This window comes from Trachemys scripta, chromosome 9 (assembly GCF_013100865.1).
Source record: "Trachemys scripta elegans isolate TJP31775 chromosome 9, CAS_Tse_1.0, whole genome shotgun sequence".
NCBI classification, from domain to species: domain Eukaryota; kingdom Metazoa; phylum Chordata; order Testudines; family Emydidae; genus Trachemys; species Trachemys scripta.
This window is the reverse complement of record NC_048306.1, coordinates 3,011,277-3,038,052: the sequence shown is the minus strand read 5'-3', so window position 1 is coordinate 3,038,052 and position 26,776 is coordinate 3,011,277. Positions and strand designations below refer to the sequence as shown.

General features: G+C 50.7%; 1 protein-coding gene across 4 annotated transcripts in view; it reads right to left on the bottom strand.

Moving 5' to 3' along the window:
- DOCK11 (dedicator of cytokinesis 11) overlaps positions 1-26,776 on the bottom strand; it is a 122,023-nt gene that overhangs the window by 27,714 nt on the left and 67,533 nt on the right. For 3 of the 4 annotated variants that reach the window (XM_034782729.1, XM_034782731.1, XM_034782732.1), the window contains exons 25-42: positions 25,146-25,215; positions 24,933-25,058; positions 23,305-23,376; positions 22,717-22,863; positions 21,990-22,073; positions 21,284-21,395; positions 19,330-19,368; positions 17,539-17,717; positions 16,260-16,376; positions 14,842-14,917; positions 13,431-13,543; positions 11,721-11,832; positions 10,600-10,666; positions 10,007-10,054; positions 9,210-9,352; positions 8,461-8,576; positions 6,058-6,195; positions 141-323 (exon numbers count right to left, since the gene is read on the bottom strand). In XM_034782729.1, the coding sequence (XP_034638620.1) occupies positions 141-323; positions 6,058-6,195; positions 8,461-8,576; positions 9,210-9,352; positions 10,007-10,054; positions 10,600-10,666; positions 11,721-11,832; positions 13,431-13,543; positions 14,842-14,917; positions 16,260-16,376; positions 17,539-17,717; positions 19,330-19,368; positions 21,284-21,395; positions 21,990-22,073; positions 22,717-22,863; positions 23,305-23,376; positions 24,933-25,058; positions 25,146-25,215 (1,942 nt within the window). The remainder of the gene's footprint in view (positions 1-140; positions 324-6,057; positions 6,196-8,460; positions 8,577-9,209; positions 9,353-10,006; positions 10,055-10,599; positions 10,667-11,720; positions 11,833-13,430; positions 13,544-14,841; positions 14,918-16,259; positions 16,377-17,538; positions 17,718-19,329; positions 19,369-21,283; positions 21,396-21,989; positions 22,074-22,716; positions 22,864-23,304; positions 23,377-24,932; positions 25,059-25,145; positions 25,216-26,776) is intronic. The other variant, XM_034782730.1, reaches the window with a different exon arrangement.

Here is a 26,776-nt window from a genome sequence, read left to right as displayed (position 1 = left end):
CGAGGTCCTAGTGTTAAAATTTTAATCTCTCACGCTGAAGATCAGAGTCACGCTGGACACATTCTCGGTCTTTGCAGGACTCAGACCTGGAGATTAAGCACTGAGGTGCCCCACTGCGCAGCAGTTCACCTTTCACTGACCTGCAGATGTGTTCTCAGAAAGGTTTTCCTTTTAGTGAACTCAAAGTTGTTCCTCATCAAAAGATACAGGAGTGCCGACGCCTCATTCCTGGTGGAGGCTAGCTTCGAGGTGCAGCACTTCAGGACCTCATAGCACAAGGCTGCACACATGGTTACCCTTCCTTTGAAAAATGCTGAGGAAAACTTAACAAGAAGTGTGCCAATGTTAGAAACACACCCAGTACACACACTAGGGTTACCATCCGTCCAGGTTTCCCCGGACATGCCCGGCTTTTTTAGCTTTAAATGGCCGTCCGGGGGGGATTGCTAATAAGTCCGGGATTTCCCCCTTCCCCTCATGCAGAGTGCGGCGTGGCTGATTGAAAGCCGCTCGCAGCCACTGGGGCCTCTAGCAGCCAGAGTCCCTCCCCCTCTCCCGCTCCCTCCTCCCCTGCAGAGCAGCGCCACAGTGTTTGGCTGCACATGGAGCCCGCAGCTCTCCCTCGGCCTGGGGCGGGGGGACAGGCAAGGGACAGGGAACGGGGGGTTAGATTGGTCGGGGGTTTTGGGGGGGGCTGTCAGGAGAAGGGGGTGTAGAGAGCGGTTGGGCAGGCAAGGGACAGGGAACGGGGGGGTTAGATTGGTCGGGGGTTTTGGGGGGGGCTGTCAGGAGAAGGGGGTGTAGAGAGCGGTTGGGGCAGGCAAGGGACAGGGAACGGGGGGTTACATTGGTCGGGGGTTTTGGGGGTGGCTGTCAGGAGAAGGGGGTGTAGAGAGCAGTTGGGGCAGGTAAGGGACAGGGAATGGGGGGTTACATTGGTCGGGGGTTTTGGGGGGGGCTGTCAGGAGAAGGGGGTGTAGAGAGCGGTTGGGGCAGGCAAGGGACAGGGAACGGGGGGTTACATTGGTCAGGGGTACTGGGGGGGGCCTGTCAGGAGAAGGGGGTGTAGAGAGCGGTTGGGCAGGCAAGGGACAGGGAGCCTTAGATAGGGGGTGGGGTCCTGGGGGCAGTTAGGGTGGGGGGGGACAGGTAGGGGGATCCTGAGGGGGGGCGGGAAGTGGGAGGAGGCGGGGCTAGGGCAGCACCCCGTGTCCTCTTTTTTGATTGTTGAAATATGGTAACCCTAGCACACACAGACACATGCTTTATCTTCACGTCTGAATGCAAACGGGCCTAGATTGGTGTTTGGCTCCTAGAAATCCTCGTGGGAATGAATTTCAGGGTCTTATTTCTAATTGCTGAATGTTTATAGAATACCCTAACTATGTGTGGAACTCTGGAGACACACCTCCTGTCCTAGAGAGCTTGAAATCTCTATCAGATCCCCCCAGACGGAGCTCGCAGACAAAGGAAACCGTGGGCCAGGGAAGGGTGAGGGTTAAAACAAACACAGACTGTTACCCGGAGGAGGAAGTATATCAGAGCAGCAGGAGAGGAATAGCAGCAGCTATGAAATTTGTAATCCAAGGAAATCTCTAAATAAGAGTGAATTGTGGCCGAAGCCTTCTTTGCTGGCTGCCTAGAGTTGCAATCTGCTTCTTCCCCCAACTCACTGGGCCTGATGGTGGGAGCAGGGGTCAGAGCAGGGAAATGACCTGGAAGGAGGACAGGGAAGGGGGATGCATGCTACCTTCCAGCCTGCCACAAGGAAACTTCAGCAGGGAAGCTTCAGAGACGAGGCGAGCTCAGGGGTGGCACAAGGACCTTCCTCGTGGAAATGGTGAGGGCTATATAGTCACTGAAGAGTGGGCAGGATTTGTCTGTGGGACTGGAACACACGCAAGTGCTCACAGAATGCCTGCCCTGCAGTCAAAAACCAGCCTCGCAGCTGGCCTGAGTCAGTTGACTTGGGCTCAGGCTGCGGGGCTAAAACTTGCAGTGTAGGTGGCTCCCAGAGGCTCCCAGAGCCTGGGCCCAAACATCTACTCTGCAATTCTTAGCCCCTGAGAACACAGCTATGCTGCAGCGAAAACCGAATCTCGGAGCCTGGGCTGCAGGGCTGTCGTCCCCCCAGACACCGCAGAGCAGTACTGGCTGACAAAGCGTCAGGGGTCTCGCCCAGCGCGGGTGCGTCTATGTAGCAGCCTGGGCTAATCATCTGAGTCCACTCCCCAAGGGTCAGGCCAGGCTGTACTCGGGTGGGTAGCCTGAGTCACCACCCATGCCACTACAGCCACTCTGCTACTTTTACCCCGCTAGTGCGTGTCCATCTACCTGCGCTGGGGAGCACCCGCCCGGCTGATATGTAGATGCACCTGCGTTGCCATCGGCATGAGCATTTTCAGCAGCTGACCCACCACCTCAGGCCTCAGCCACTTCCGCTAAGCATAGCGAGCCGAATGCCCCATCTCACCCCAATTCAGGGGAATGCCACGGACTCGTCTCTTCTCTTGCTCTTCCTAGCAGAGAAGGAGGGGGCACCCTAGGGTGTGCAGGTGGATCCAAGCGGAGTAATTTGCTGAGGGGATGGGAACTTGTGAGCGCCGTTAAAGGTTGTATTCAGTGGCCAGAATATTGGGCCGACATTTTAAAAATGTCCATAAGGAAATGAACTGTGGGGATGCCACTGTGGAGCTCTAGTATCAGAGGGGTAGCTGTGTTAGTCTGGAGCTGTAAAAGCAGCAAAGAGTCCTTTGGCACCTTATAGACTAACAGACGTATAGGAGCATGAGCTTTCGTGGGTGAATACCCACTTCCTCGGATGCATGTAATGGAAATTTCCAGAGGCAGGTATAAATATGCAAAAGCAAGAGTCAGGCTAGAGATAACGAGGTTAGTTCAATCAGGGAGGATGAGGCCCTCTTCTAGCAGTTGTGGAGCTCTAGGCTTTCGGCCGCCACATGATTTCTGAGCAACTTGCTCAGCTTACAAGAGGCTGTTTGGTTTATTTTTTAATTTGATTAGGTAAATGGTAATCTCAGCCCCACCAGGGACTGTGGCTGCATCACGGTATTATTTGTCAAAGAAGAGTCAACAGCCAAAAGATCACATATTTCCTACGCAACGGACAGACTGAACTATTGGTAGGGGAGCTCTGATCTCCTCCTATGCTCGGGGCAGGTCTCTAGTTGAGTTGGTAATACAAATAGTAATTATAGCAGCTTATAGTGAGCGAGACGGCAGATAAGCCTTACATTCAATGTCTTTGGCCAAAATCAACATTTTAAGGGAAAAAATGGGGAAAAAGAGAAAACACACACCAGTGTAATAGTAAAGCGCTAACAAAGTGTGTACACAGGAACGAATGATTAAAGATTAACTGCTGCTTACTGTAGCATTGCCCTCTTCCACTAGCAAAGGCAGGAGATGAACCTCAGTTCAAGCATTTCTACTAGGCAGCTCCCCTACGACCAAGTTTAGTCAACAGTGGGCTGAGAGGATTAGTGGGTGAGGTATTTATATTAGGTATTGTTTCTGGCCCGCAGGCATGGCGTTATTCCACACACAACCCTGAGACCTGCAGGAATGTGTAGTCTTTGGCCGCCACAGAAAATTCAGAGATTCTTTTCCGTGTCTAGAATACTCCTCAGTCACTCCTTCAGCGTGTCAGCTGTGGGAAGGCAGCTCTCGGCCAGACAAAGAGAAGCCATTCTCCCAAAAGGGGGGAACTTGGCTGTTCCCATCTATGGGGCAGATCCTCAGTGGGTGTAAATTGTCCTAGATCCACTGACTTCAGAGGTGCCACCCCAATGAGTTCTGAGTGCCCGTCGGCAGAGGGGCATCTAGATCCTCATGTCTGGAAGTGCTGAAGAGGTGCCAAGGGACCCCCAGCTCAGCATGCTTTGGGTCCAGTGGGGTTCTGCCTTGCAGCACACAGCCCACGGCATCCCTGATGCCCCACAGAGGGACCACAAAGGGAGTGGTTCCAAGGAACAACAACATCCATGGAGAAAGTATCTCCATGCTGGGCCTGAATAGAGGAGTAGCCCAAGGTGCCCTTAAAGTAGCCAGAGAATTTCCCCTGTGCTGCGGGAAAAGCCTCCTGAGTCAGGCCCCACCTGGCATAAGGAGAGGGAGGAAGCGTGCCAGGCCAGAGGGGTGAAAGAGACAGAGCTTGGGCATGGTGGAGCAGGGCTTGGCTACTCCTGACTCTCCCCTGGCAGGAAGTTCTCAGGGACCTTTGCCAGTGACAAAAGTTAAAGCTGCTCCCCTGCAGCTTCAAGTTAAACCAAGGCTAGTGGACAAGGATTAGGGATTTGCAACCAGCTCCCCTTATCCCCACTCTCAGCTCCACTTGGACATAGTAGAGAATCAAGCCTGATGTGGATCAAGTGAATTAGCCCCTTAAAATACACATCTCCTATTCGGGAGTGGTCCTAGAATGAAGGATTCTGAAGGAAATGTGTATTTTATGTCAGCATTCTCCCCAGCAACTTGGGGCTGGCAGCAACCAAGAGCATAAACAATTAAGAATAATTGATTTGTATTGAGTTTCCACTAAGGAAAGAAACAGAGCTTTTTCTTCCTTTTTTTTTTTAAACAACTAAGCACAGCGTGAGCTCAGTTTTCTTGCGCCAGTTCTGTTCTATGTCTCTTCCCGGTTGTGTTGCCAATTTGAGTTTAGTATAGAAGGGAAGACTTTTGAGACAACAAGCGATAAAATGTATTTAGTATGGGTGAAATTAAAAAGATTTTTTCCCTAACTACTCACCATGACAGGAGGCTCTTTCCTGCTTCGTTACCATTATCTCTGTGCTAAAGGAGGTGTGTTAACACCGTAGTGGGAACAAAGTTACTGGTGATGGTGTACAAACCAAAATCAACATGCGGGACTTTCAGATCCCATAACAAGTTTGCAAACAGAAAAGCCAACCTTGTACCTGCCTTTGAGAGACAATTGCCCTGGCCACTTTAGAGTCACTTTGCAGTTAGAAATGACCTTTAAAGTCTAACACAGGTAGGACAAGGATGCTTGGAACCCATGCGGTTACAGCTGGCACAGAAAACACTTCCTTGCAGATACTATCTACTGGGTCTGTATCTCTCATTTTACAGAAGCAACGTATTGCAGGGGAAATGAGAAAATTTCACTAAAATAATTTTGCAAGTTTCTGAAAATAGATCAGCCAATTTCAGCGCTGCTGCAGATGGTCAAGATGCCACTGAAGTCAACGAGTTGCCCTCACGGACACCAGCAGGGAACTTGGCCCACCATAGTTTTCACTTTGCTTTGGAACCCATGGGCATAAGGCCTTAGCTCTGGGGTAAGTCTCCGGGAGCTCGGGGTCTTGGAATCTCGTAAGGAGATCCAGCAGGGCGGGTGTGGATTTGCCTGTTTGTTTGAACTGCATAACAATTGGCTGGGAAGGGAGGAAGTTGCTGTGTTCAAACACAACCTTGGGCCGCTTTTGTGCAAAACGGAACCATTGGAATGTTGAAAAAGCTGCCGGAGAAAGTGAGTGCGTTGCTACCTCCCATAGATGCAGCAGGTCCTGAGTGCTAGTCCCACCCTGGCAGCTAACTCGTTTTAACGCTGCCTGTTGGCACAAATGCTTCAAGGAAGAGCAACATTTTGGTGGGACTGATACTGAGCTCTTACAGGATCTAGGGAACACCGCAGAGGTCAATCGACTTACTTCAGAGTCACACTTGTGCACATTCAGTCAGAGTCAGGACAGCCTCTTTAGCTCCTGGTGATGTCCCCTGGTATTTTATCCAGCCCCGATGAGTGTCAGTACATTGATGACCGCTGTTTAAAGTTAGACGACTCTATCTAGCCCTGCTGATCCGTTACCTCCAAGCAGCGCAGGCCAGCAGTGAAAGTTGGGATAGGACTGTCCGTCTGTCTGTCCCCCCCGCCGCCTGTATGAATTCTAACCGGAACCTTTAAAGCTGTCCCACCTACCCAGTGACGTCTCGTAACGGTCAGTAGGGGCGGGAGCACAGTTTAAAGGTTTGGGGGCACAGGACCGCCTCACGTGTCACCTCTGCACCTACCTTGCTAATGAAAGCTCTCAGGGAAGCAAAGACGTGCTTCAGAGCCACTTCTGACTGCCCGTTTTTGAGAAAGGCGAGATGAATATCAAAAACCTTTTTCATGAGTGGATTATGGCCGTCGTTGTTTAAGAGCTGGTTCTGGAAAGCAAGGAGAGAATTCATTCTGCAGAAATACCCAGCGTGTGTGCCTCAAAAAGCCAGTTCCCTACCTTTCGTAACAGTTATTCTTCGAGATGTGTTGCTCATGTCCATTCCATTCTAGGTGTGTGCGCACCCACATGCGCGACCATCAGAGATTTTTGCCTTAGCGGTATCCGTAGGGTAGGCCGTTGCGCCCTCTGGAGTGCCGCGCCCTCTGGAGTGCCGCGCCCTCTGGAGTGCCGCGCCCTCTGGAGTGCCGCGCTCATCCGTCAGTATATCAGGCACCACCAGCCCTACATCCTCTCAGTTCCTTCTTGCCGGCAGCTCCAACAGAGGGGCAGGAGGGCGGGTAATCGAATGGACATGAGCAACACATCTCGAAGAACAACAGTTACAGAAGTTAGGTAACCGTTTTTTCTTCTTCGAGTGCTTGCTCATATCAATTCCATTCTAGATGACTCACAAGCAGTTTCTACGGAGGTGGGCTCAGAGTTCACAGTCTTGCAGCACTGCTCTGCCAAAGCCAGCATCCTCTCAAGCTTGCTGGGTAAGCATGTAATAAGATGTAAAGGTGTGGATGGACAACCAGGCAGCGGCCCCGCAGATATCCTGAATCGGCACCTGGGCCAGGCGCCTTTCATCCTGTCTGCCACCATAGTGAACAACTGCATTGACTTGTGAAATTGCCTTCTACATCGACAATATTAAGCTAAGTGCCCTCCTGAGGTCCAGGGTGTGCAACTTGTGCTCCTCTTCCAATTTATGAGGCTTCAGAAAGATGACAGGTAAGCATATATCCTGGCCGGCAAGAAACTGTGAAACTACCTTGGGCAGGAACGCTGGATGTGGCCACAGTTGGACCTTGTCCTTGTAGAGCACTGTATTGGGTGGCTCGGAAGTAAGCGCCCTGAGACCCTGTGGGAAGATGTTATTGCAACCAGGAACAAAACCTTCCAGGAGAGAAGAAGAAGAGAGCAGGAAGCCAGAGGTTTTAAGGGGGGGACGATGAGCCGCAACAGCACAAGGTTGAGGTCTAAGGGAAGGGACGGGATCCCTGACGTGCAGGTAGAGACTCTCCAGACCTTTCAAAAACCATCATGTCATGAGTGAAGACTGACCTGCTCTAGGTTGGAAGGCCAAAATAGCGGCCAAGTGGACTTTGATTGAAGACAGGGACAACCCCTGGAGCTCGAGGTGTAGAAGATAATTCAGGATCGCCTGCAACGAGGCCTGCTCGGCCCAGATACCCTGGTCCAAAGTCCAGCATGTGAATCTTTTCCACTTGGCCAGGTAGGTCACTCTGGTGGAGAGCTTTCTGCTACCCAACAAGATCAGTTGGACACAGGCTGCTGAAGTAGAAGAACCACTAACCCTTGCCAGCCAAGGGAAAGGTGCTCCGACCAACCACCACGGGCGCTAAGAAGGAATTGAGAGGGCATAGGGTTGGCGGCGCCTAATATACCAATGCCTGAGCGCAGCACTCAAGAGGGCACCACAGCTGACCCTACAGATAGCACTACGGCAAAACTCTCCGATGGCCGCGCACGTGGGCACGCACACACCTAGAATGGAATCGACATGAGCAAGCACTCAAAGAAGAACTGTAAGTGACTAGGATAAGTGACTGCATAACAGAACATACCATTTCTTAAGCCAGACAAAAAATAGTTCTACAGCGACCTGGGTAAATAAGTACAGACAAATGATGGTAGAAAAATGAGAAGTCCCCCCAAAGCTATATTATTTGGTCAGAGATTTTATTTTCTACACTAGATAAAAAGTCAAACGATATTACCACATTTGCAGAAGTAACTTCAAGAGCTGAGCCACTTATCTGTTACCTCTCTCACCGCAGCTCTTAAAAACACAACAAGCTTGTATCACAGACACCCTGGTACGGTTATGTAGCACTTTTGACACGGGCTGGGATCTGGCCCCAGGGAAGTAGGTGCTCTTATTTGACTAACTACACAAAGCACGGGCAATACTGTGCATGAGTTTTTGGCTTTTACTATTTGTTTGAATTCCTAAACACGCCTACTAGCTGGATCCATTTACTTATTTTATTGAACTAACTCTGTCAATAAAAGTAAAAATGCCTAAAACTCAGCTTGGGTTTTCTTTTTTTTTGCACTTTACTTCCCTGTGGTCCATCTTTATGCTAGTGAGCACAAAGGAAAAGTACAAAATAACATGGGAGAGCGTTCAGTCTAACACAGGGTTTGCAAATCGACTAGTGCGAATGCTGATTTCAATGCTCACCTTGAAACACTGGGTGAAGACAGAAATGGTGTCCAGGACCGTTAGGGAAACTTCTGTGGCTGTATTGCCTTCTAGTAAGGCCTGGTGCACAATGTCCGCTTCGGAGGTGCCAGCATCTGGGAGCAGGAAGTAAAGGAAAGCGATGGAACCCTCCAGAACAATGTGCAAGTGTGGCGCTCAGGCACGCACAGGCTCTCCTGAGACCTAAGTGCAGCAGGTTCTCTCCTTATCCATGGCAGACAAGGGCAGCATCGTCACCACACAGAGGGAAGCTTGTGAGTGGCCTCTTGCCACTTCCCTCGGCCCCCAAATCAGATGCAACATGACATCCCCATCCATCAGCTGCCTCTCCAAGCTGGATTCCTGGAGCAGAAGTGGGGCAGGCTCTCTCCTGGGGGAGGGGTGACGTTCAGCCACGTGAAGAAGGGCCAATACAAGGCCTATACCCCACTTAAGCCCCGCTGGCATTGGCCTCATGCTGGGAATCTGCACGGGGCGAACGCCACGCAGGATGCAGCATTCCTGTCTGCTCTGCTCTCTCACTAACAGGGGTGATTTTTAACACACCCTTTGGCATGAAGCCCCCGCCACACCCCACCGTTCGAAGGTCTGCAGGGAAGAGAGGGGATCGGTGTAAAGACGCAAAGCCGAGCAGGCTGACGCAACCAAAGGGACGTGACGTCACAAGGGGCAACACGCAATCGTCTAATACGAGAAAACGACGTTACCAGCCCCGTCTCCGTACATACTGTGATTGAGCGTAAACGAACTTTCCAAGCTGCTCAGGTGCTGCAGCCGGGCCTGCATCAGGCCAGCTCTGCTGCGAAGGGCAGGCATTGTCTGCGATTTCCTGTCCACTCCGACAGGCTTTGATAGCCAGGCATCGTGAACCCTGAAAGGAGAACCCAAGATGCAGACTAGGATGCATTACCATTGGAGTGTGAAGCAGGGAGACCCGAGTCCAATCCGCTTGTCAAGCTCAGGCCAATACCAAGCAGGGCTTAACGTGGTACCTGGAGCAGGCAACCAAAAACCGCAAGGACAGCCTGTCCCTGCTGGCCCAACGGAGCACTCTGCCAATTAGCCCCAGCGGCGGGTCTGTCCCTCAAACTCTAGGATAACCAGCAACGAAGGGGCTGCTTTGCAGCACCTCTGAGAATCAGGCCCCGAGCCAGGCTTGTGAACTGAGAACCACCACTTGTCTTTCAAAACTTGCAGCTTCACGCTAGCAGAAAGCTATAAAAATAAATCTCAGCGGAGGGCTGGCGGGGTCAGAGAAACGGCTGGGAAGTTGAGCTTTACCAGTGAGAGCTGAAGTTGCCCTCTGCTGAGCCGGAGGAAAAGAGAGAGCACTGAGAGAAGTGTAGCTTCTCTCCTCTGTTAAAAGTGGAAGGGAGCCCCCCACTTCCTCTCCCTGGCTGGGGTGAGCAGGGCTCCCAACAGCTCCCTCTCCCCGCACTGGACCCGCTCCCCTGTTCATTCTCATGTAGCCACGATGGGGCAGGTGGCATGGGGGAAGAAACCACTAGCAAAAAGAGTACAATACCTGGCTATATTTCTCTTCCCCGCGTATCTGAAGTGGAATAAACAGACTCTAGAAAGAAAAACATTGTAAATGTCAGGAAGGAGACTGAACTGTTTCACTTGAACCAGTACATGTCTGGGTGTGTGGGTGTCTGTATTTTAACCCTGTGCTCAGCGTGTAGGCCCTCAGCCCCTCCAAACACACTCCTATCTACTCCCCCATCTGTGCCGCCAGACACAACAGAAAGTGAGACTGCGCTGGTATTTCCAGAGCCTTTGATGTGATCACCTTCTCTTGTTATGCAATGGAACGCTCTTCGCACAGAATCAGCACCGATCACCGTCAACTTGCCAGCCCGGCCTCACGTATTTAACACTGCTCCTCTGGGGCTGTTACCCTACAGTCTGCAATGGCTGACCCTAGATCATTCCTCATGTGAAGCAATATTAAATCAAACTACTTTTCTACCTCCTGGTAGGCTGCATCTTGTGTGGAACGGAGCAGTATGTACCATGTACAGTGCATGGAGAGATGGTTTCATTTTACCTACCTATGTTATATAACAAACATGTCACGCGCAATTCGAAGCATAGATACAATCTCCTGTTACTTACTCCAGAAGTACGAGGACATTTATCAGCTCCTGGGGGGATATTTTGTTCCAGTAGGTGAGAAGTGTATCTGAAAACGAAACAAACCTGCTAAGAATGTATACCAACATTTGAGACCGTCACAGAGGGTCTTTGCAGGCTAAATCAGCCTGTGACCACTGGCCTGTGGAAATCTATCTTTGCAGCCACACAAGCATGTGTCTTTTCGGACTGGCCATTTGATTCTTCACCTCCCTGGGAGGCCTTTGCCCAAGCCTGCTCGTCCAATGCAATGGTGCAGGGAGCTGCAGTGAACGTGTTTCCAGCCCTGGAGGGGAACAGCCCCTAAGCTGCCCTCCTCCAGCAGTCAGGGTCAGACGCTCCCCTTCCCCACTGACGCATTTTTGAAAATGATGAAATAAGACAGAGCTGAGCAAATCCAGGATCTGCCTGTCCCCCCAGGTGGCTGTGGTACCCACGGGCTTGCCCTCTTTCCTGTGATGGGAGCTCCTCTACCTAACCAGGCTCCAGCTGGGATCCCTCCGCTCCCCCCTCAACTCAGCAGTGTGGGAAGGGCTGGGGTTCGCAGCCCTTGATTCTAGTCCTAGGCGTTGGCAGCCCCAGCTGGCTGTGGGAGACGGCTGGGCTTAGCGAGGGGAGGTGCAGCCCTCCCCCCAGAAATGAGCTCACTGGTAACACGAGGGCCAGCCAACGAAAACCGAGGGCGCACAACCGGCACCCCTACTTCTGTGACGCCCCAACACACCCTGCTGCAATATATGGTACAGAGACCACCTGAGCAACGGTGCTTTACCAGACCCTGCGCCCATGCTGGTGTCTGAGTGGCACAGCCTGGGGTGGAGGACAAAGAGGGCATCTAACTCCCAGCAGCCTCTCTAGGGCTGCCTGCGGGCAGCACTGCAGGATCTCCAGGGTCTCTGCAGCACTGGGGATGCCCCCTCCTGCCCCCCACACTGGGGCCGGTCAGGTGAGGAAGCGTATGGCTGCATCTGGTGGCCCCATATTGCTCCTGTCCTGGGGGAGATCCCCTCGCCTTTACGGCTGCTACCCGCCATGGCACACAGGGGCTGTGGTAGGGACCAGACCCATCTCCCTAAGCACACAGTACGGTGAGCGTCACTAACCTTCAGAGACCATTTTAATGACGTAGAGGTAGCACATTAGGAGACTCCTGATCTCATACTGGTCCAGCCTACTGTGATGGGACACGTTACTCCTCGTGGAACTTCTCCGGCTCTAACCACCACAAAGATACGTGTTAGAGAACCATCCCGAAGCATAGAGAGCCGGATCCCTGCTTTAATGGAGCCTAGGCTGCCCTCGACCTGAGGCTGCTTCCACCTGATGGCTAATTGGTGGCTTACGTGAAATATGCTAGTGGCTGCAATCTGCGTGTTGGGGCGGGATATTCCCAAGCCACCAGGAGAACGGGCAGGAGCTGGCACTTGCCGGGATCTCGGCTGACAGAAGGGGAACGCAGAACGAACGATCCCCGCCATGGAGTGAGCAGAAAAACCACACGCCCCCTCTTGGCTCCCTGGGCTGGTCAGTTCTGGCTGAAGCCCTACACAGGTTTTTTTAGCTGGGCCCCGGGGTCATACAGAATAGACAGACATTTTTAGTTGCTGATTTATTCTGGAACGGGCTGGGGCATGAGTCACTGCACAATACAGAATGAACATCATGCTGTTTGTATGTGCCAAATTCTACCTATTAAATCCACACACCACACAATGCTGGAAAACAGAAGGGGCACAGATGGCATGCAAGAACAGTGCACATAGTACACCATGCAGCTCTAAAGACGTGCACCTCTGTTGCTGTAAACTGAACCCTGGGACATCACGTCTATTAACAGAGAACTCTTTTCAGGTACTCTGAAAAACAAACCTTCTACCACTTGGAAAAGGACTCCTGGCTAAGCAGGGGCCCTTGACAAGAATTGTGCTAAAACCAACACTACTTGCTGCAAAGCAGAGTTGGATGTTCTCTCCAATGCGTAACACCTGGCTGAATAGGAAGGGTTCAGTGCTCAAACACTTGGCAGAACTGAGGCTTCAGGACTCTTGGTGGGGATACTGGACCTTCACCAGGCCCCGCCTCTCCCACCGAGAAGCTCTGCAGACTCCCTTCTGAGTATGCACAGGCAGAACCAGTGGCAGCTCCAAGAGCTCGCTCCTGTTGCCTTTTTAGTCACAGAGCATGTAGCAATTCCGCGTCCGCCCCAGTTACATGTGGAAATGCCTGCTGGTCACAGGAAAGCCGGGGCAAACCCCCAGTCTCTGTGCACGCAACCTGGGCTCAGGCAGGGAACTTGCATTCTTAAAATTTGGGGCCAGATTCTTCCCTGGGTCATTTGACCAACGTTATTTCCTGCAAAGCGAGGTGGTGGCTGCTTTTTAAACAGAGCTGCTTTTCCTACAGCTGTGTCCTCTCCGCGTCTTCTCCCCTGAAAGTGACGAGCATTGGCAGGCAAACACCATACCATGGTGCTCTGCTTTCAGTCCACATACAGAACTCACCAGGCCTTGGTCAAATGTGCAGTGACCCATGGAAGTCAATGGGGCTCTGGGTGCGTGTCAGTCACAGCCCATGTAGAAACATTCCCTACGAATTCTGACTTTGACCTTTTATAAATCATTCACAGTGTTTTAGATCAATAGATTAAGGCACAATTAGATCATCTAGTCGGACCTCCTCTATAAAACACAAGTATCATTTTCTGTTTGCTTTAAAACTGGTTTGCAAGAGAACGAGCAACATGGTGATTTTTTTTTTTTTTTTTTTGAACAGCCCAAATGTGCTATTGCTTTCTGTCATCCCACATGCATTACGTTTTCCCCGGTGTTGTACTGATCAGGAGAACTCGTTGCCCCTTCTGAACTCAGAGATCCTTTTGAGTCCTCTCTTTTCATACTGTGGCCGTTCGGAAGGGCTGTACCATAGCCTAAAGAAAAAGAACAAACCCACGAAGGCACAGTTAGCGACTACATACCACTGGGAAGGGGCTTCATGAAAAATGCCTGAAGAGATGGGTACATGACTTGCAGAGAACACATGGCAAGTGTATGAGTACCGCTGGAGCAATGACCAATCCAGAAAGAACTGATAGGGTCATGCAGAGTTTAGACAAAGACGTACAAAACTTTAAGAGGTTGTTGAACAGAATAGTAGTGTAATAATAGTAACCTCCTGAGGTCTCTTCCAACCCTAATATTCTAGATTCTATGTTCTGGCCCAGATTCTGTTCCACTTACTCGCACTGAGTAACACATTAGTCCACTGGTAGTCCCGTTGATTTCAGCGTGAGTAAGGGTGTCAGGCTCTGCCTTTTGACAATTGATTTGATAACTGTTGAATATTAACAATGGATCAGTTCCGCCAGCCCTTTCTCAGCTCTCACTGAATTTATCTGGGGAAGAAGGACGGCAGAGTTTGGCAGACCACCTATCTCCTGAGCATAATGAGGGAAATGTATTCTTTTAATACGTCTCGTGGCTTCCCCCAAGAACAAAGTCCTTTATAAACATTTAAGAAAAGTTTCCATCTAGCAATAATCCCCTCTTGGAATGAATAATCTCAGTGGTTCCGATACTGATGCTTAGGACACTGCGGGTAGGTCTACGCAGCAGCTCGAGAGGCGATCCCAGCCCTGAGAGGCAGACCTGCACTAGCGCTAATCTAGCTAGAACAGCTGAAAAGGGCAGTGAAGCCATGGCAATACCTCAGGCCTTCAGGGAGGGCTGTACAAACCCGCTGGGACCCTAAGCGCGCGCGCGCACACACACACACACATGCGCGCGCGTTGTCTGCCTGTGCCAAAGCCAGTGTTGCCGCGCCTTCACTGTTGCTTTGAGCTGTGCTAACTAGACTGAATTTAGCGTGGGTGTGCGTCCAGGAGCACTCACACCTCCGTCTACCCTAGCTACCACGAGCAGTCCTACTGATTTCAACAGAGCTACTCAGGTGAAGCATGGTTAAATCTAGCCCTTGTAACCTCACAAAGGGTGGGCATACGATTGTGCTGGGCAAGGAATAGAGCAGAATTCTGCCATTTTTAATCACTTAAAACTCTGGCCCATTGAAGACTAAGAGGACAGCCCACATTTGGTTTATTGTTCTCCTGTCTCCTTCCTTCTCTTGCAATTAATTTGGAATAATACAAGGAAAGTGCGGTTTGGTTCTACCAGCTGCTTTTAATTTGTACTAGTGATACTTTAATTACACTTTAAATAACTCATTTACCTGTATCTTTCTCCACAATCAGACTCGATCTGTTTGAAGGGGATGTAAAATTATGTAAAAACTCATCTCTCGATGCCTGCAAAACAACAGGAGATACATGTGACAGAAAAGCGATGTCAAAGTATAACAGCAACTACCAACTAGATCAGCGTTGCAAATTTGGGATGAAAAATATTTAGTGTGACTAAAAAGAAAAAAAAAAAAAATCTCCTCACTCACTTCTGCCAGGATGAGGATGAACACACCGGCAGAGTTGTTCAAGGAATAGTAAAGCATTTTTACAAATGTTTTGTTAATTTTTTTCTGTTGAAATGTTGACCAGCTCTAAAAATTTGATATTTTACTTGCCAGTCTAAAAAAATTACTTGCCCTGAATAAATGGGCAGGGACAATTTGCAAGGCTGAGCTCACCCCGGGGCCAAGCTCAGATATGAATACGCAACTCCCATTGTAAATCCACGTCTGTGTGAGAGCCGGACTTGGTTTTACATTAACACATTACGACAACCCGCTTTCCTCAAATAATGACACTTACGTAGGGTAGATCTCAAAAGAATGTGTTAGAAACTGCAAATGAAAGGGCAAAGCAATCTCACCTAGCAGTGCAGAGAGATTTATAGCAGAGTAGAAAAGGAATGTGAAATGAATGAAACAAGCAAGATCAAATTGGGCTATGGAAAAGAGAACACAGTTATTTGTTTATAAAGCAGGCTACTGGCAGTACGTACTAAAAACTGCAGGTAGGTGACAGAGCTAACGGAACGGGGGGTTGGTCCCCGCGGGAAGATCAGGCCCGGTGCTTTTGTGCCAGAGCAGGTGAATCCAATGGAGCCAATCCAAGGGGGCAGGGCTACCCCTGGGATTAGACAGGCCTGCCGGAGGCTAAGAGGAGGAAGAGTGACTGGGGCAGGTTGTGCTGGGGGAGAGGAACCACAAAGGAGTGGAGCTAACTCTGGTGGTGGGTTCCTGGAACAAGAGACCAGGTGCCCAAGAAGGTGGCTCTGGGGCCGGTGTTCCAGAAGGGAAGCAAAGGTGGCTGAGAACAGAGAACTGGCTGTGAGGCTGAAAGAGCAGGATTACCACAGACCCCTGGGAGGGAAGGCCGTGAAACACTAGGACAAAGGGCGAGCCGAGGAACTGTTTGTGTGTGGAGTGTGCTTACGTACGGACAAATAAACCTATTTCAAGGAGACTGGGTCTGGCAGCGAGTGCTTAAGCTAGGGAGAAGCCCTGCTCTATCACGTATGGTGGGGAATGGGGGCACCTCGATCGGCCCTGAGACAAGGGGAGAGCGAGGTGGATCTTAGGTGCCCAGTGAAGAAGGGAAAAGAGGGGCACTTGGATGGCGGCCACTCTAGTCGAGCTAGAAATCCTGAGGAAGAGACCTGCCAATCCTCAGTGCCCGTAGCGTTACTCACAGAGTTAGACACGGCCGTGCAGGAGTACAGGGTGTCCCGGCCGGCTACTCGCTGGATATTCTCTAAGAGCAGCGCAACCAGTGGCAGATACAGCTGGGCTATTTTCGCCTGCTGGTTCTGAAAGACAATAAATGGCACAAACGGTTAAGCTAACCACCAATCTCTTCAAATGTGGGGGACACGGTTAAGCTCCTCAGCTTCTCCATGATGATCCCTGCTGCTTGCTCTAGCCTAGAAAGAGTTAGCTACTGCTCCGCACGACACCTCTGTGAGGCAGGAAATATGAATATCCCTCTTTTATAGATGGGGAACAGCAGGGCTAAGTGACATGCCCAACATCACACAGGAAGTATGTGGCAGAACAAGCAATTGAACCTGACTCTCCCGAGTCTCCAGCTGCACCTTAAGCACTAGACCATCCTTCTAAATAAGAGAGGCCTGATTTGCAAGAGCAGGGAGTACCCAGTAAGTGCCACTGAATTAACGAATTGTGGCTTTTGTTCCCTTATCTTGCACTGAGAAGGGACAGGGAGTTTTTCCTTGATCTCACTGATTCTTACAACATGACTTGCCAACGGCTGAGCATTGCAGCAAAGAGTTTCTAAGCTACAGAAGTCAACAGAGATCAGCGAGAAGCAAAACAAACCTGATACCAAATGCTGACTGCCTAATTCCCCCCGAAAGAGAGAGGAGTTACGCTGGCCGAAATCCCACATCTCAGAAGTCACTGGTGGGAAAGTCATGGAGAAGCAGAACAGTTCCAACATTTAAAAATGTTTTACCATAAACCTGCTGGAGTAAGAGAGGCACCCTAAACACAACGTGGGCATTTCAAACTAAACCTCACCCAAACCCTTTCACCGTAGTGAGATCGACTGGTCAGAAAAACATCAAGCTACCTTAGAGAAATAGAGATTGGTTCTCTCTCCAGATTACTGCAGATTTAATACAAGGATGCTAAATTAAGTCCTAGTCCAGCAAAGCACATGCTTAACTTTAGGTAGCCCATGGCTAATCACATGCTTAAGTACCTTGTTGGATCAGGGCCTTATCACCTTAATGCTCAATATGGCTAAAACCAATGGGAATAACTAACTGAAGATTAAGCTATTTCCATCTTGAACTTTCCGCATAACATAGTGAAGCTCCTGTCAACTATTCAGAACTGGTCTTGAAAAAGTGATAAAATACTAATGAACTGTTCAAAACCAAAAGTTTGTTGTGTGTCTTTGCATCGAACCCAAAGACACGCTGAATCGTCAATAAAGTCATGCCTTACCTTGTGCTGGTATCGATTGTCAAATGCATGCTTTATTAACAGATTCTTTAACACAGTGATGGCTGTAAGTCTGATATCATAATTGTCCTGCAGAGCAAGAGCGGTTTCCCTCAGTAGCATCCCCACCAAGAAGTGATGCCTGCAATACTCATCGGTTAAATTGTATTCAAGATTTACATCTGCAACAAAACAGAAACACACTGAACAGTGCTCGCAATACTTTGTTTCAGAGAAAGAAAACACAATCATGATATATTCGTAATTCAGATCCTGCCCCCTCTGTAAAGCGTTCTCATGTTGGTGTGATTCAGTGACTAGGAACAGCCCTGTAACTTTTGTAACCATTATTCAATGCAGCAACATTTTGATTAAGGCTGAACTGACCAGAGGTTTTGCCCACCGACTTCCATCACATAAAAGGTCACAGACATCCACTAGCACCTCCTGTTTAGGTTAAACATTGATATTTGCTTCTCTCTTTCATGACAATGTTTTGCCAGCGCTGGACCTAAAGGTCCTCAGAGAGCCTTGTTAAATTTACCTCTCCAGGGCCCAGTTCAGCAGAGTTTGACTGAAGTCCTAGAATCACAGAGAACAGAGATGGAAGAGATTTGCTAAGACCCAACGATACTTAGCACCGGGGGACTAGCCCACTTGCGGGGTTATAATAATGACACGGCATCTCTCTGGGGCTGTTTATGCCACTGCGAATTAACAAGCAAGCGAGAAGCTCGCGCCCAGGAGTGAGTGCGGCACTCTGCGGGCGATGGCGAATGGGTGGTGGAATGAGACACATCATGGCAGGGATGCCTAGTTTCAATAGGCCACTTGGCGCAGCGGCTTGGGAAGGAATCTGCACACTGAGTCAGGACGCTGGTTTATTTTGCATCCCCAATGGCAGTACTGCCTCCTTCAGCCCAGGCAGACAGCAAAGGAAAGGGTTCGAATACTCCAGAGTCCCAATACACAGGAGACAGCTTCTTGCAATTACTGTACAAGATCAAGCTGCAGGAAGAGCTAAAACATACGGGAGGCACATGGGGACACACCTTCACTGCCCATCCCTGTCCCTGCAGCTGGTTTAGAACACCAGGCTTTTCAATATGCCCCCAAGGGCCTGGGGAGCTAACCGGGCAGTGGGGTTAATGCCCTGCTTGCCAGAAGCTGTGATGGCTTCACCTCTGCCAGCAGACATCTTTTGCTATTGCCGACTCACAGCCTCTGCAGCACGGCCACCAAGGAGCAATGCAGCCCAGCATTTCACTGCTTAGGGTGGTTCAACTTCACCAAGGCCACCTCTTGTTGTGCTCTCCCCTAATGCACGCGCACACACACAGTCTGCATAACCCGCAAGCTCCCAGTCTCGTGGCCTTCCCCCAGAGCGGACAGCCACCTTGTTTTTGGCTCAGATGCCTGTTGGAAACTCCCATAAGTGTGGAAGGCTCCCCTGATACACCTGATTAGGCCTGGGGTGTCTAGACCGCTTTGAAAATCCCACACTACGTTTTCCAACAGCTGTGTCATGCTGCTTACAGAAACAATAGATATTTTAAATTCTGCTGGTCCATATCGTCCAATACAACGTTAATTGAACTGTGAATTCTTGATTAGGAGAAAACAGAAAGCAAGCTGGAGAAGCTATTTGGCATTGATTGTTAATCGTTTTAGTAAAAGTCTATGTCTATTACACAACATGGTTATTTCAGTTAGTTGGGTGCAAGCAAGCTAGTTGATTTGAAGCTGTGTATTTAATTTGACATTAGATGATTCAACGATCCCAGTCCAACCTACCTACTGAAGTGAACCGTTCCACAGCAAATGAAAAAAAATCTAATTAATATGTAAAAAGAAAAGGAACAAATAAAAATTCAGCAAAACTGAACAGTATTAAGTAACCCTGCCCTCAGCCTTGGGCAGGGGACAGTCTCGATGGTGGTGTTACACACGGTTAGCACATTAACAACAAGGAGTCCGGTGGCGTCTTGAAGACTAACAGATTTATTTGGGAATAAGCTTTCGTGGGGAGAAAACCCACTTCTTCACACACTGTAACTTGTGTTTCTACTAATCTATTGTTTAGCTGGCTGACAGCGACCTGCAAAACCTGGCCAGTGTTAGTTCTGTTTACAAAAGCAGTGCCAAATTCTAGCTGCTGATGAAACACAGATGCCTTTCAGGAAACCTACTGGGGGAGGGAGGGGATGTGAAAACTGACTTCTCATTATCCCTGCCCTGGAAAGCCACAGACAAACTGCTCTGAGATGCTTCTGAGAGATAATGGAGTGGGACCCGAAGCGGACATGGTCTGCATGCGATGTGTCTGCTCACACCATGTCCCCTGTTCCCAGCCCTATGCAAACTAGTCCTTCTCTAGCGTGAACACAGTACTAAAGGGGTGGCGTGAAGGGTTCTTCCCTTGGGTCAGACAATTCCATACGCCATGAACTACATGTACAGACCTGCCCACTTCACCACCGACATGCCCCAGTACGCTCCTCTGCAAGGGCAGGCAGAATGGACATGTCAATGCCACTTCTATCGTGTGCACATTTGAGGAGGCGGCTGTGCCACTTTCTCACGCCAGCAGGATCCTGGTGACCGTGGTGAACCGATTCACACTCATTAACATATGCACGTTTTTTTTAAAAGGAAGGAAAATGACTTAAATGGCAGACACTGGCAGCAGGGAACTATGGGGCAGGAGCTCAGTGGCTTTTAGTTTTTCAGTCTGAATGCTGCAAGTACAGAGACGTATGTTAACCAAGTCAGAGCATCCTGTCCTATTGCGTTAACCATAAGCAGACATCCCAGGGTGTAATGGCTCCTCTCTTTCCCAGCCACTCCCAGCGGCGCATGCTGTTACACTGGGCCAGACAGACAAAAGGCTAGCTTTACGCGAGTGTGACGGAGATTAGTCTGGGCCGGGCAGCTCAGAGGAGTAAGTAACGCGAGAAAACAGACAGGAAGATGCTGATCTGTGCCTGAGCGCTCCGACTGAACGCAGTTCGCATTGGCGCTCCCTCGGAGGTAGGGCAGTGCTGTTATCCCCATGGGACAGAGGGGGGACTGAGGAGACATCTACGCTGCAGAAAATCCCATGATGGTGAGTCTCAGAGCCTGCAGACTTGGGCTTGCGGAGCTCAAATGACAGCATGCAGCCATTCTCGTTCTGGCTCTGAAGTCCAGCAACGGGGGTAGGGCTCAGAGCCTGAGCAGGCACGTTTACACAGCTATTTTTAGTGCCGTTGCGCCAGCCCCGTGAGCCCCAGTCTGTAGACCTGAGCTCTGAGACTTGCCACCACGGGTTTGTTTTTGTTTTGTTTTTTTCAGTGTAGACATACCCCAAGGCACAGAGAGACCCGGTCACTCACTGAACGAGCAGCACAGTGGGGAATTAAACCAGGTCTCCTGTGTCACAGGCTAGTGCCCTGCCCCTGGGAACAGCCATCCTCTTTGGGGATGGAGCTCAGAGGTTGTGGGAAAGGGCAGTTAGATACACTACATACAACGTAGTCACTGAACCCTGTCCAGAAAACTCAATGGGTTTATTTAAACGTAGGAAATACAGAAAGTGTTGACCCAGAGTCTGTCTGTAATTACATGGGCCCAGCAACACAGAAGCATTAAAATTAAAATGGGGCTCACCAAGGGACGTTACATAAAAATAACACCAAATGCCACCGAGGGAACCCGTCCTGGCCGATAAAGTAGGGCTCTCAACCAGTTCAACAGGAAAAGGACGTACCTTGAACTCTCTGAAGTTTCGGTCTGGCAAAGGTCATCGGTAAATTTAAAGGAATGTAATGCTCATGATTGCAAATTGTTTGCAGAAATTCAAACTTGAATTCAACCAGTATCTGGATAAAAGACATAAGATTTTAGTTTGACCAGCTCATTGCCAGTTGGCATTCAATGTACTTCTTGTTCTCCGCTTGTGGAGTCAGCCCAGGAATGGGGCTTGCACGACACCAGCTTGGTCTCAATAGTATCACTAACTGATTAGGGCTGTAAAAAGCAACAGAGGGTCCTGTGGCACCTTTAAGACTAACAGAAGTATTGGAGCATGAGCATTCGTGGGGGAATGCCCACTTCGTCAGATTAGGGCTGGTTTATGTCCTGCGTCTCTTCTCTGCAGTCATTATAAGCCACCGTGACCTCCTGTCCTCTGCTACCCCGCTCTTTGTCTCCCATACCCTCTCTTGCTACCCTGGGCTGGATACTCCCTAGCATCTCTTGAGTTTGGTTGCTCCAATTCTCTCAGGTTGTTTTAAAATTTAGAATGGTATTGGTGCTCTTGGAGCACACGGAGACGCCGCTGCACTTCGCTGATATTGCAGTAGTTGTGTCCATGTGGCAGCCAATTACAGTGCAAAATAATTACTGCAAAACTCTGTTTGATGCTGACAAATAACACCCCCCTCCCATGCTATTTCAATAAATCCGACGCTCACCTTAGGGTCTTTGCGGCTGAATCCCGAAATGTAGTCATTTATCAAGTTAAAAATAAACCCTCTGTCCATAAATGTCAAACAGCGCTGCAGAAAGCACAGTGAAGCATGTCAGCAATCATTCGAAAAGAACGTCACCATCCTAAATCTTCTCTACATCCCAATAGTCAATTCACCAAGAGTCCTGCCAAGAGTCAAGCCGTGTCCTTCTGCAGGGCTACTCAAGTCTCATGTGATCTATAAGCTTTTTTCTCTGAAATGTACTGGATGATCTCACTTGAGTCTCAAGGGGACACAAGAAACATTCAAATGAGAGTACACACATTTAATCACAGCCCTGACACAGCTGCTAGGCATGATGGCAGGCCCTATATTGAGCATTGGCCTGCTAAACCCAGGGTTTTGAGTTCAATCCGTGAGGGGGTCACTTAGGGATCTGGGGCAAAATCAGTACTTGATCCTGCTAGTGAAGGCAGGGGGCTGGACTCAATGACCCTTCAGGGTCCCTTCCAGTTCTAGGAGATAGGTATATCTCCATATATTAAAAGTGGAGAGTCCTCATTGCTTCTTACCTGCTACAAAAGCTAACCATGACAGAAAGAGTCTGAGTCACAGGACGTGCAGAGATGACGCAGCAAAGCCATGTCTGCCCAGCTTGGGAATTCACAGCCTGTTCAGTGCTAGCTGCCTTTTATTTACTAAGCCTGGGAGAGAGCAGGAATTGACTGACCTTCAGGAAGTTGGCCAAACTAAAGTTGACATTCCTTGACTCCTCGGGGATTTCACTGTAGCGAATAGTCACATGGGGAATTATGGCAAGAAGCAGTGAATGTAAAACATGATGGTAGGAGTCAGGAAACCGCTGGACTCTGGGAAGCTGAAATCAAATACCACAGTGTACAATCAGGTCTGAGAGATGGGAGTCCACGTGAAAGCTCCCTTTAAGCATTTACGTAAAGAAACGTTTAGTTACACACCAGAAAATGGTGCATCATGTGCCCCGCAAGTGGCTGGGACACTAGAGGAGAACAGCCTACTACTGCTACCAACGAACGGAGCTACTCCTTTAGCTCAAGTACAGGAGGTCTGTGCTGCACTGACCATAAGAAAAAGACCACAAAATGTTTACAGTGACATAGAATTACAATGGAGGGGAAGTGGGGAGAGAGAAGAAAAAACTATCTGGCTGGGTTTTTTTTGGTTTGTTTAGAAAGGTTTACACATTTTTTTTGAAGATCAAGTTTGCAGAATAGCTGTCTGAATGAATATTGCATTGTGACATCTCTCTTTGGTACGGGTCATGGGCAGTCACGCTTACCTTGATTTTGTTTTCCTCTAACAGGTACATTGCCATCGACTTGGCCAGTGCTTCAAAGAAAAACCAGGAGTACTAGAACAAACAAATGGAGATCATCAGTTCGATCTCCCAGCAAGACTGAGCACATTGGTCTGAATCAAAAAATACAGTATTGTAATGACTGGAGGAGTAATACGGATGACAGTTTAAATCAAGAGCATCCCTTCATGCATGTCTGAATCCGAAACACAGACATAAGGCACTGCTCGTAAGTAGATTACAGCTTCAAAATGCTTGCAACTACCACCCCCCCTCTTGCACTCGGATCCAAGCAGATCAACCCTGATACTTGGACAGGGTCCCCCTGAAATCAACGGGTCTCCCTCAGGTGCCAGGGTCTGCCTGGAGAAGAGCCACTTGCAGGATCAGGGGCTATGTCGTTCTGCAAAGGCACAGAAGAAGGGCCAGCTGACGTCACTGGGGGGTAAGGCAGCGCATTACGGGGCCCTGTAGCGGGGTGGACACCTGCTCCTGCCTGGGAGGACTGGAAAGCAGCCCTGAAAGGGGGCTGCGGGGGTAAAAGCAGCCCTGGGGAGGGCTGCAGCTCTAAAAGCTGGGCTGACTGGGGAAGTGGCCGCAGCTGGGCCACGCCCCAGTCAGGCCCCAGCTGGCCTGTATAAGAGGCTGGGAGCCAGGAGCTCAGCGCTCTCTCTGCCTTCAGAGAGAGAGAGAAGGGTCTGGCTGCAGGGAGGTTAACCAGGTATCTGGAGTGGAGCAGGGCGGGGAAAGGCCAAGGGAGTCGGGGAGCTCCGGCCTAGGAAAGCCCCAGGCTGCAGGCCTGGTAAGGCCTATTAGGTACTGGGTTGCAGGGGCAGCCCCTGGGTAGGCAGAGGCAGCAGGTTCAAACCCCTTCGCCTGTGATGAGTGGCTGATACTGCCATCTGCCCCAGTGAACGGGGGCTAGATGGAGACTGGGCAGTAGCCAAGACTGAGGCGAAGTGGGGATAGTGTGTGGGGGTTCCCCTGGGAGCGGGGAGACCCAGAGCTGTGGGGGTACTGCCAGGGGGCAGCACCCAGAGAAAGGGGCACTGGGGTCCTGGGAGGGACATGGGGCCAGTGGCAAGGCAGATCACCGGCCTGCAGAGGGCGCTCCAATGGCTGGATGAGCTAATTCCCGAGAAGGCCAGCAGGAGGCGCTGCAGGGGTGAGTCCGCACGCCTACAGGCCCAAAAACGTTATGCACGGGTAGAGGGAGGGCACCGAAAGGGACGCGTTCCTAGGCTACAGGAGGCAGAAATGCTGTCTGTCTCCAGGGGACTGCAAAATGAGCAGTGTAAGGAATATTCCCCCTGAGTGGAGTCTGGAAAGGAGCGAGAGCGTATGTCAAATGAATGAATCCGATTGCACGCAGAGAAATCCGTGAGGTGCGTCGGACTAGGAATCACAGTCACAGCTGTGTCTCCTGCAGGGCGAGCAGGGATCAGTGTCTGCTGGGAGGGGGACCTGGGAACAGATTCCAAAGGCTCGCCCGGGCACGGTGAGGCTCTGATCCTGGGGATGGGTTTGAGCGGACAGAAGCGGCTGTGTAACCCGGAGCCCCTGACCTTTCCCCCTTCCCTCTCGGGCAGTTTACAGTAAATGGCCTTTACCTTGAGCAGCTTATTGATGGCTAGAAAATCTGCTGACTGCTTCAGCACTGTGGCCATGGCGACGGCCAGGATGTCATGGGTCGTCTTTGCCTGCGAGGTGCTGGGTTTCTCCGCACGGAAGCCGTACTACAAAAGAACAGGGACATCGTCAGGCCAGTGAGGTGCTTGCTCGCGGTGAAGAATTTTCCAGACCAGAGCATTGTCCTGACTGACCTTTATGAAGGACCGTAAGTAATGATCTAGTCCTTCCTCATGGCACTTGGACACGATGTGGAGAAGAACCCTACAAAAACAAACCAGGGGGTTCTGCTCACTACAGAGCACTCTGTGACATGCAAGGGTGAGCTCGCGAACAGAGCATTTGGGCTAGTCCCTGCGGCTGGTGTGATCAGACACACTTCCTGAGCGTGAGCCCTTTGGCAGTGGAGGAGGTTCACCCCGGAGACATTCTAGCCCGACTGAATGCCCTCCAACTCCAGTGGGGGTCAGAGAGAGGGGGCTGGGGCAGGACAGAGGCCCCCCTGCCCTCTACTCCCAATGTGGGCAAGCCTGCAGTGTTTGGTTAAATCTATGGGGCTGATTCTCCTCTCCTTGAGGTTCTGCAGTGGAGCTGCACCAGTGTGTAACCGTTTGACAAGTGAACCAGGCCCCAGAGACGTTGACCTGCATTTTGACTGTGTCTTAGATTACCAGGAGCAAAAGGTGTTTTAAAAAGCAACGTTACTACTCACTGCTACGCCTGGGGTTTCCTCTCTCCATCTCTCTCAGCTGCGGCCAGGAAGAACTGCAATCCAGCCAGCTGCCCTCTGGCTTTCACCCCCTGGCCCAGAGCTGCAGCGTTGGGCTTCCAAACACGGCAGGGGAATTTTCAAATTCCAACACAAGCCAGTTTTCATTGGAGATTTATGAAATGTGGAAACCTTCCCATTGATGCGGAGGTTTCTCAAACCTATTTTTTCAAAATCTAAATCAACCCAGCAGAGTCATTGGAAGGGGCCAGCTGATCACACCCACCCGCATTCCTCCTCACACTGCGTCTTCTCCTAGGAATGCTCCACGTCTCTACTCCCAGCAATGCCTCCAGACCCTTTCCTCCTGAATGACGCTTCTGCAAGGGGCGGCAAGTTGTATGGGCCGGTGGAGCCGGGGCACCACCAATAAGAGAGTGCGGGGGCCCAGCTCCACCGAAGTTCGGAGCCGGGTCTCTCCCCCGGCCCCGTCTGCCACCCCCAGGCAATTTAAAAGGGCCCCCCGCCGCCAGCACAACGGGGCTAAGGTGGCTTCCTGCCCACCTGCTATGCTTCATGGCCCTGTGGCTTGGGGGGGGGGGGGAGGGAGGGAAGTGTCTCCGTGCGCTGCCCCCTCCCCGAGCTGTGGCCAATGGGAGCTGTGGGGATGGTGCCTGTGGGCAGCGGCCCATGGAGACCCCTCTGGCCCCCTGCCTAGGAGCTGCTGCCAGTGGCGGGTGTAGGTCGCTTTCGGGAGCTGCCTGAGGTAAGCACTGCACCCCCATATCCCCTCCCGCACCCCAACCACCTGCCTCAGCCCAGACCCAGCACCCAAACTCCCTCCGAGCCCACCCCCGCACCCCTTCCTGCTCCTTAACCTCCTGTCCCAGCCCAGAGCCCGGCCCCTGCACCCCCATTGCACCCCAATCCCCTGCCCCAGCCCAGAGCCTGCACCCAAACTCCCTCCCAGAGCCCGCCCCCTACTGCACCCCAACCCCTTGCCCCAGCCCAGAGCCTGCACCCAAACTCCCTCCCAGAGCCCGCCCCCTACTGCACCCCAACCCCCTGCCCCAGCCCAGAGCCTGCACCCAAACTCCCTCCCAGAGCCTGCCCCTG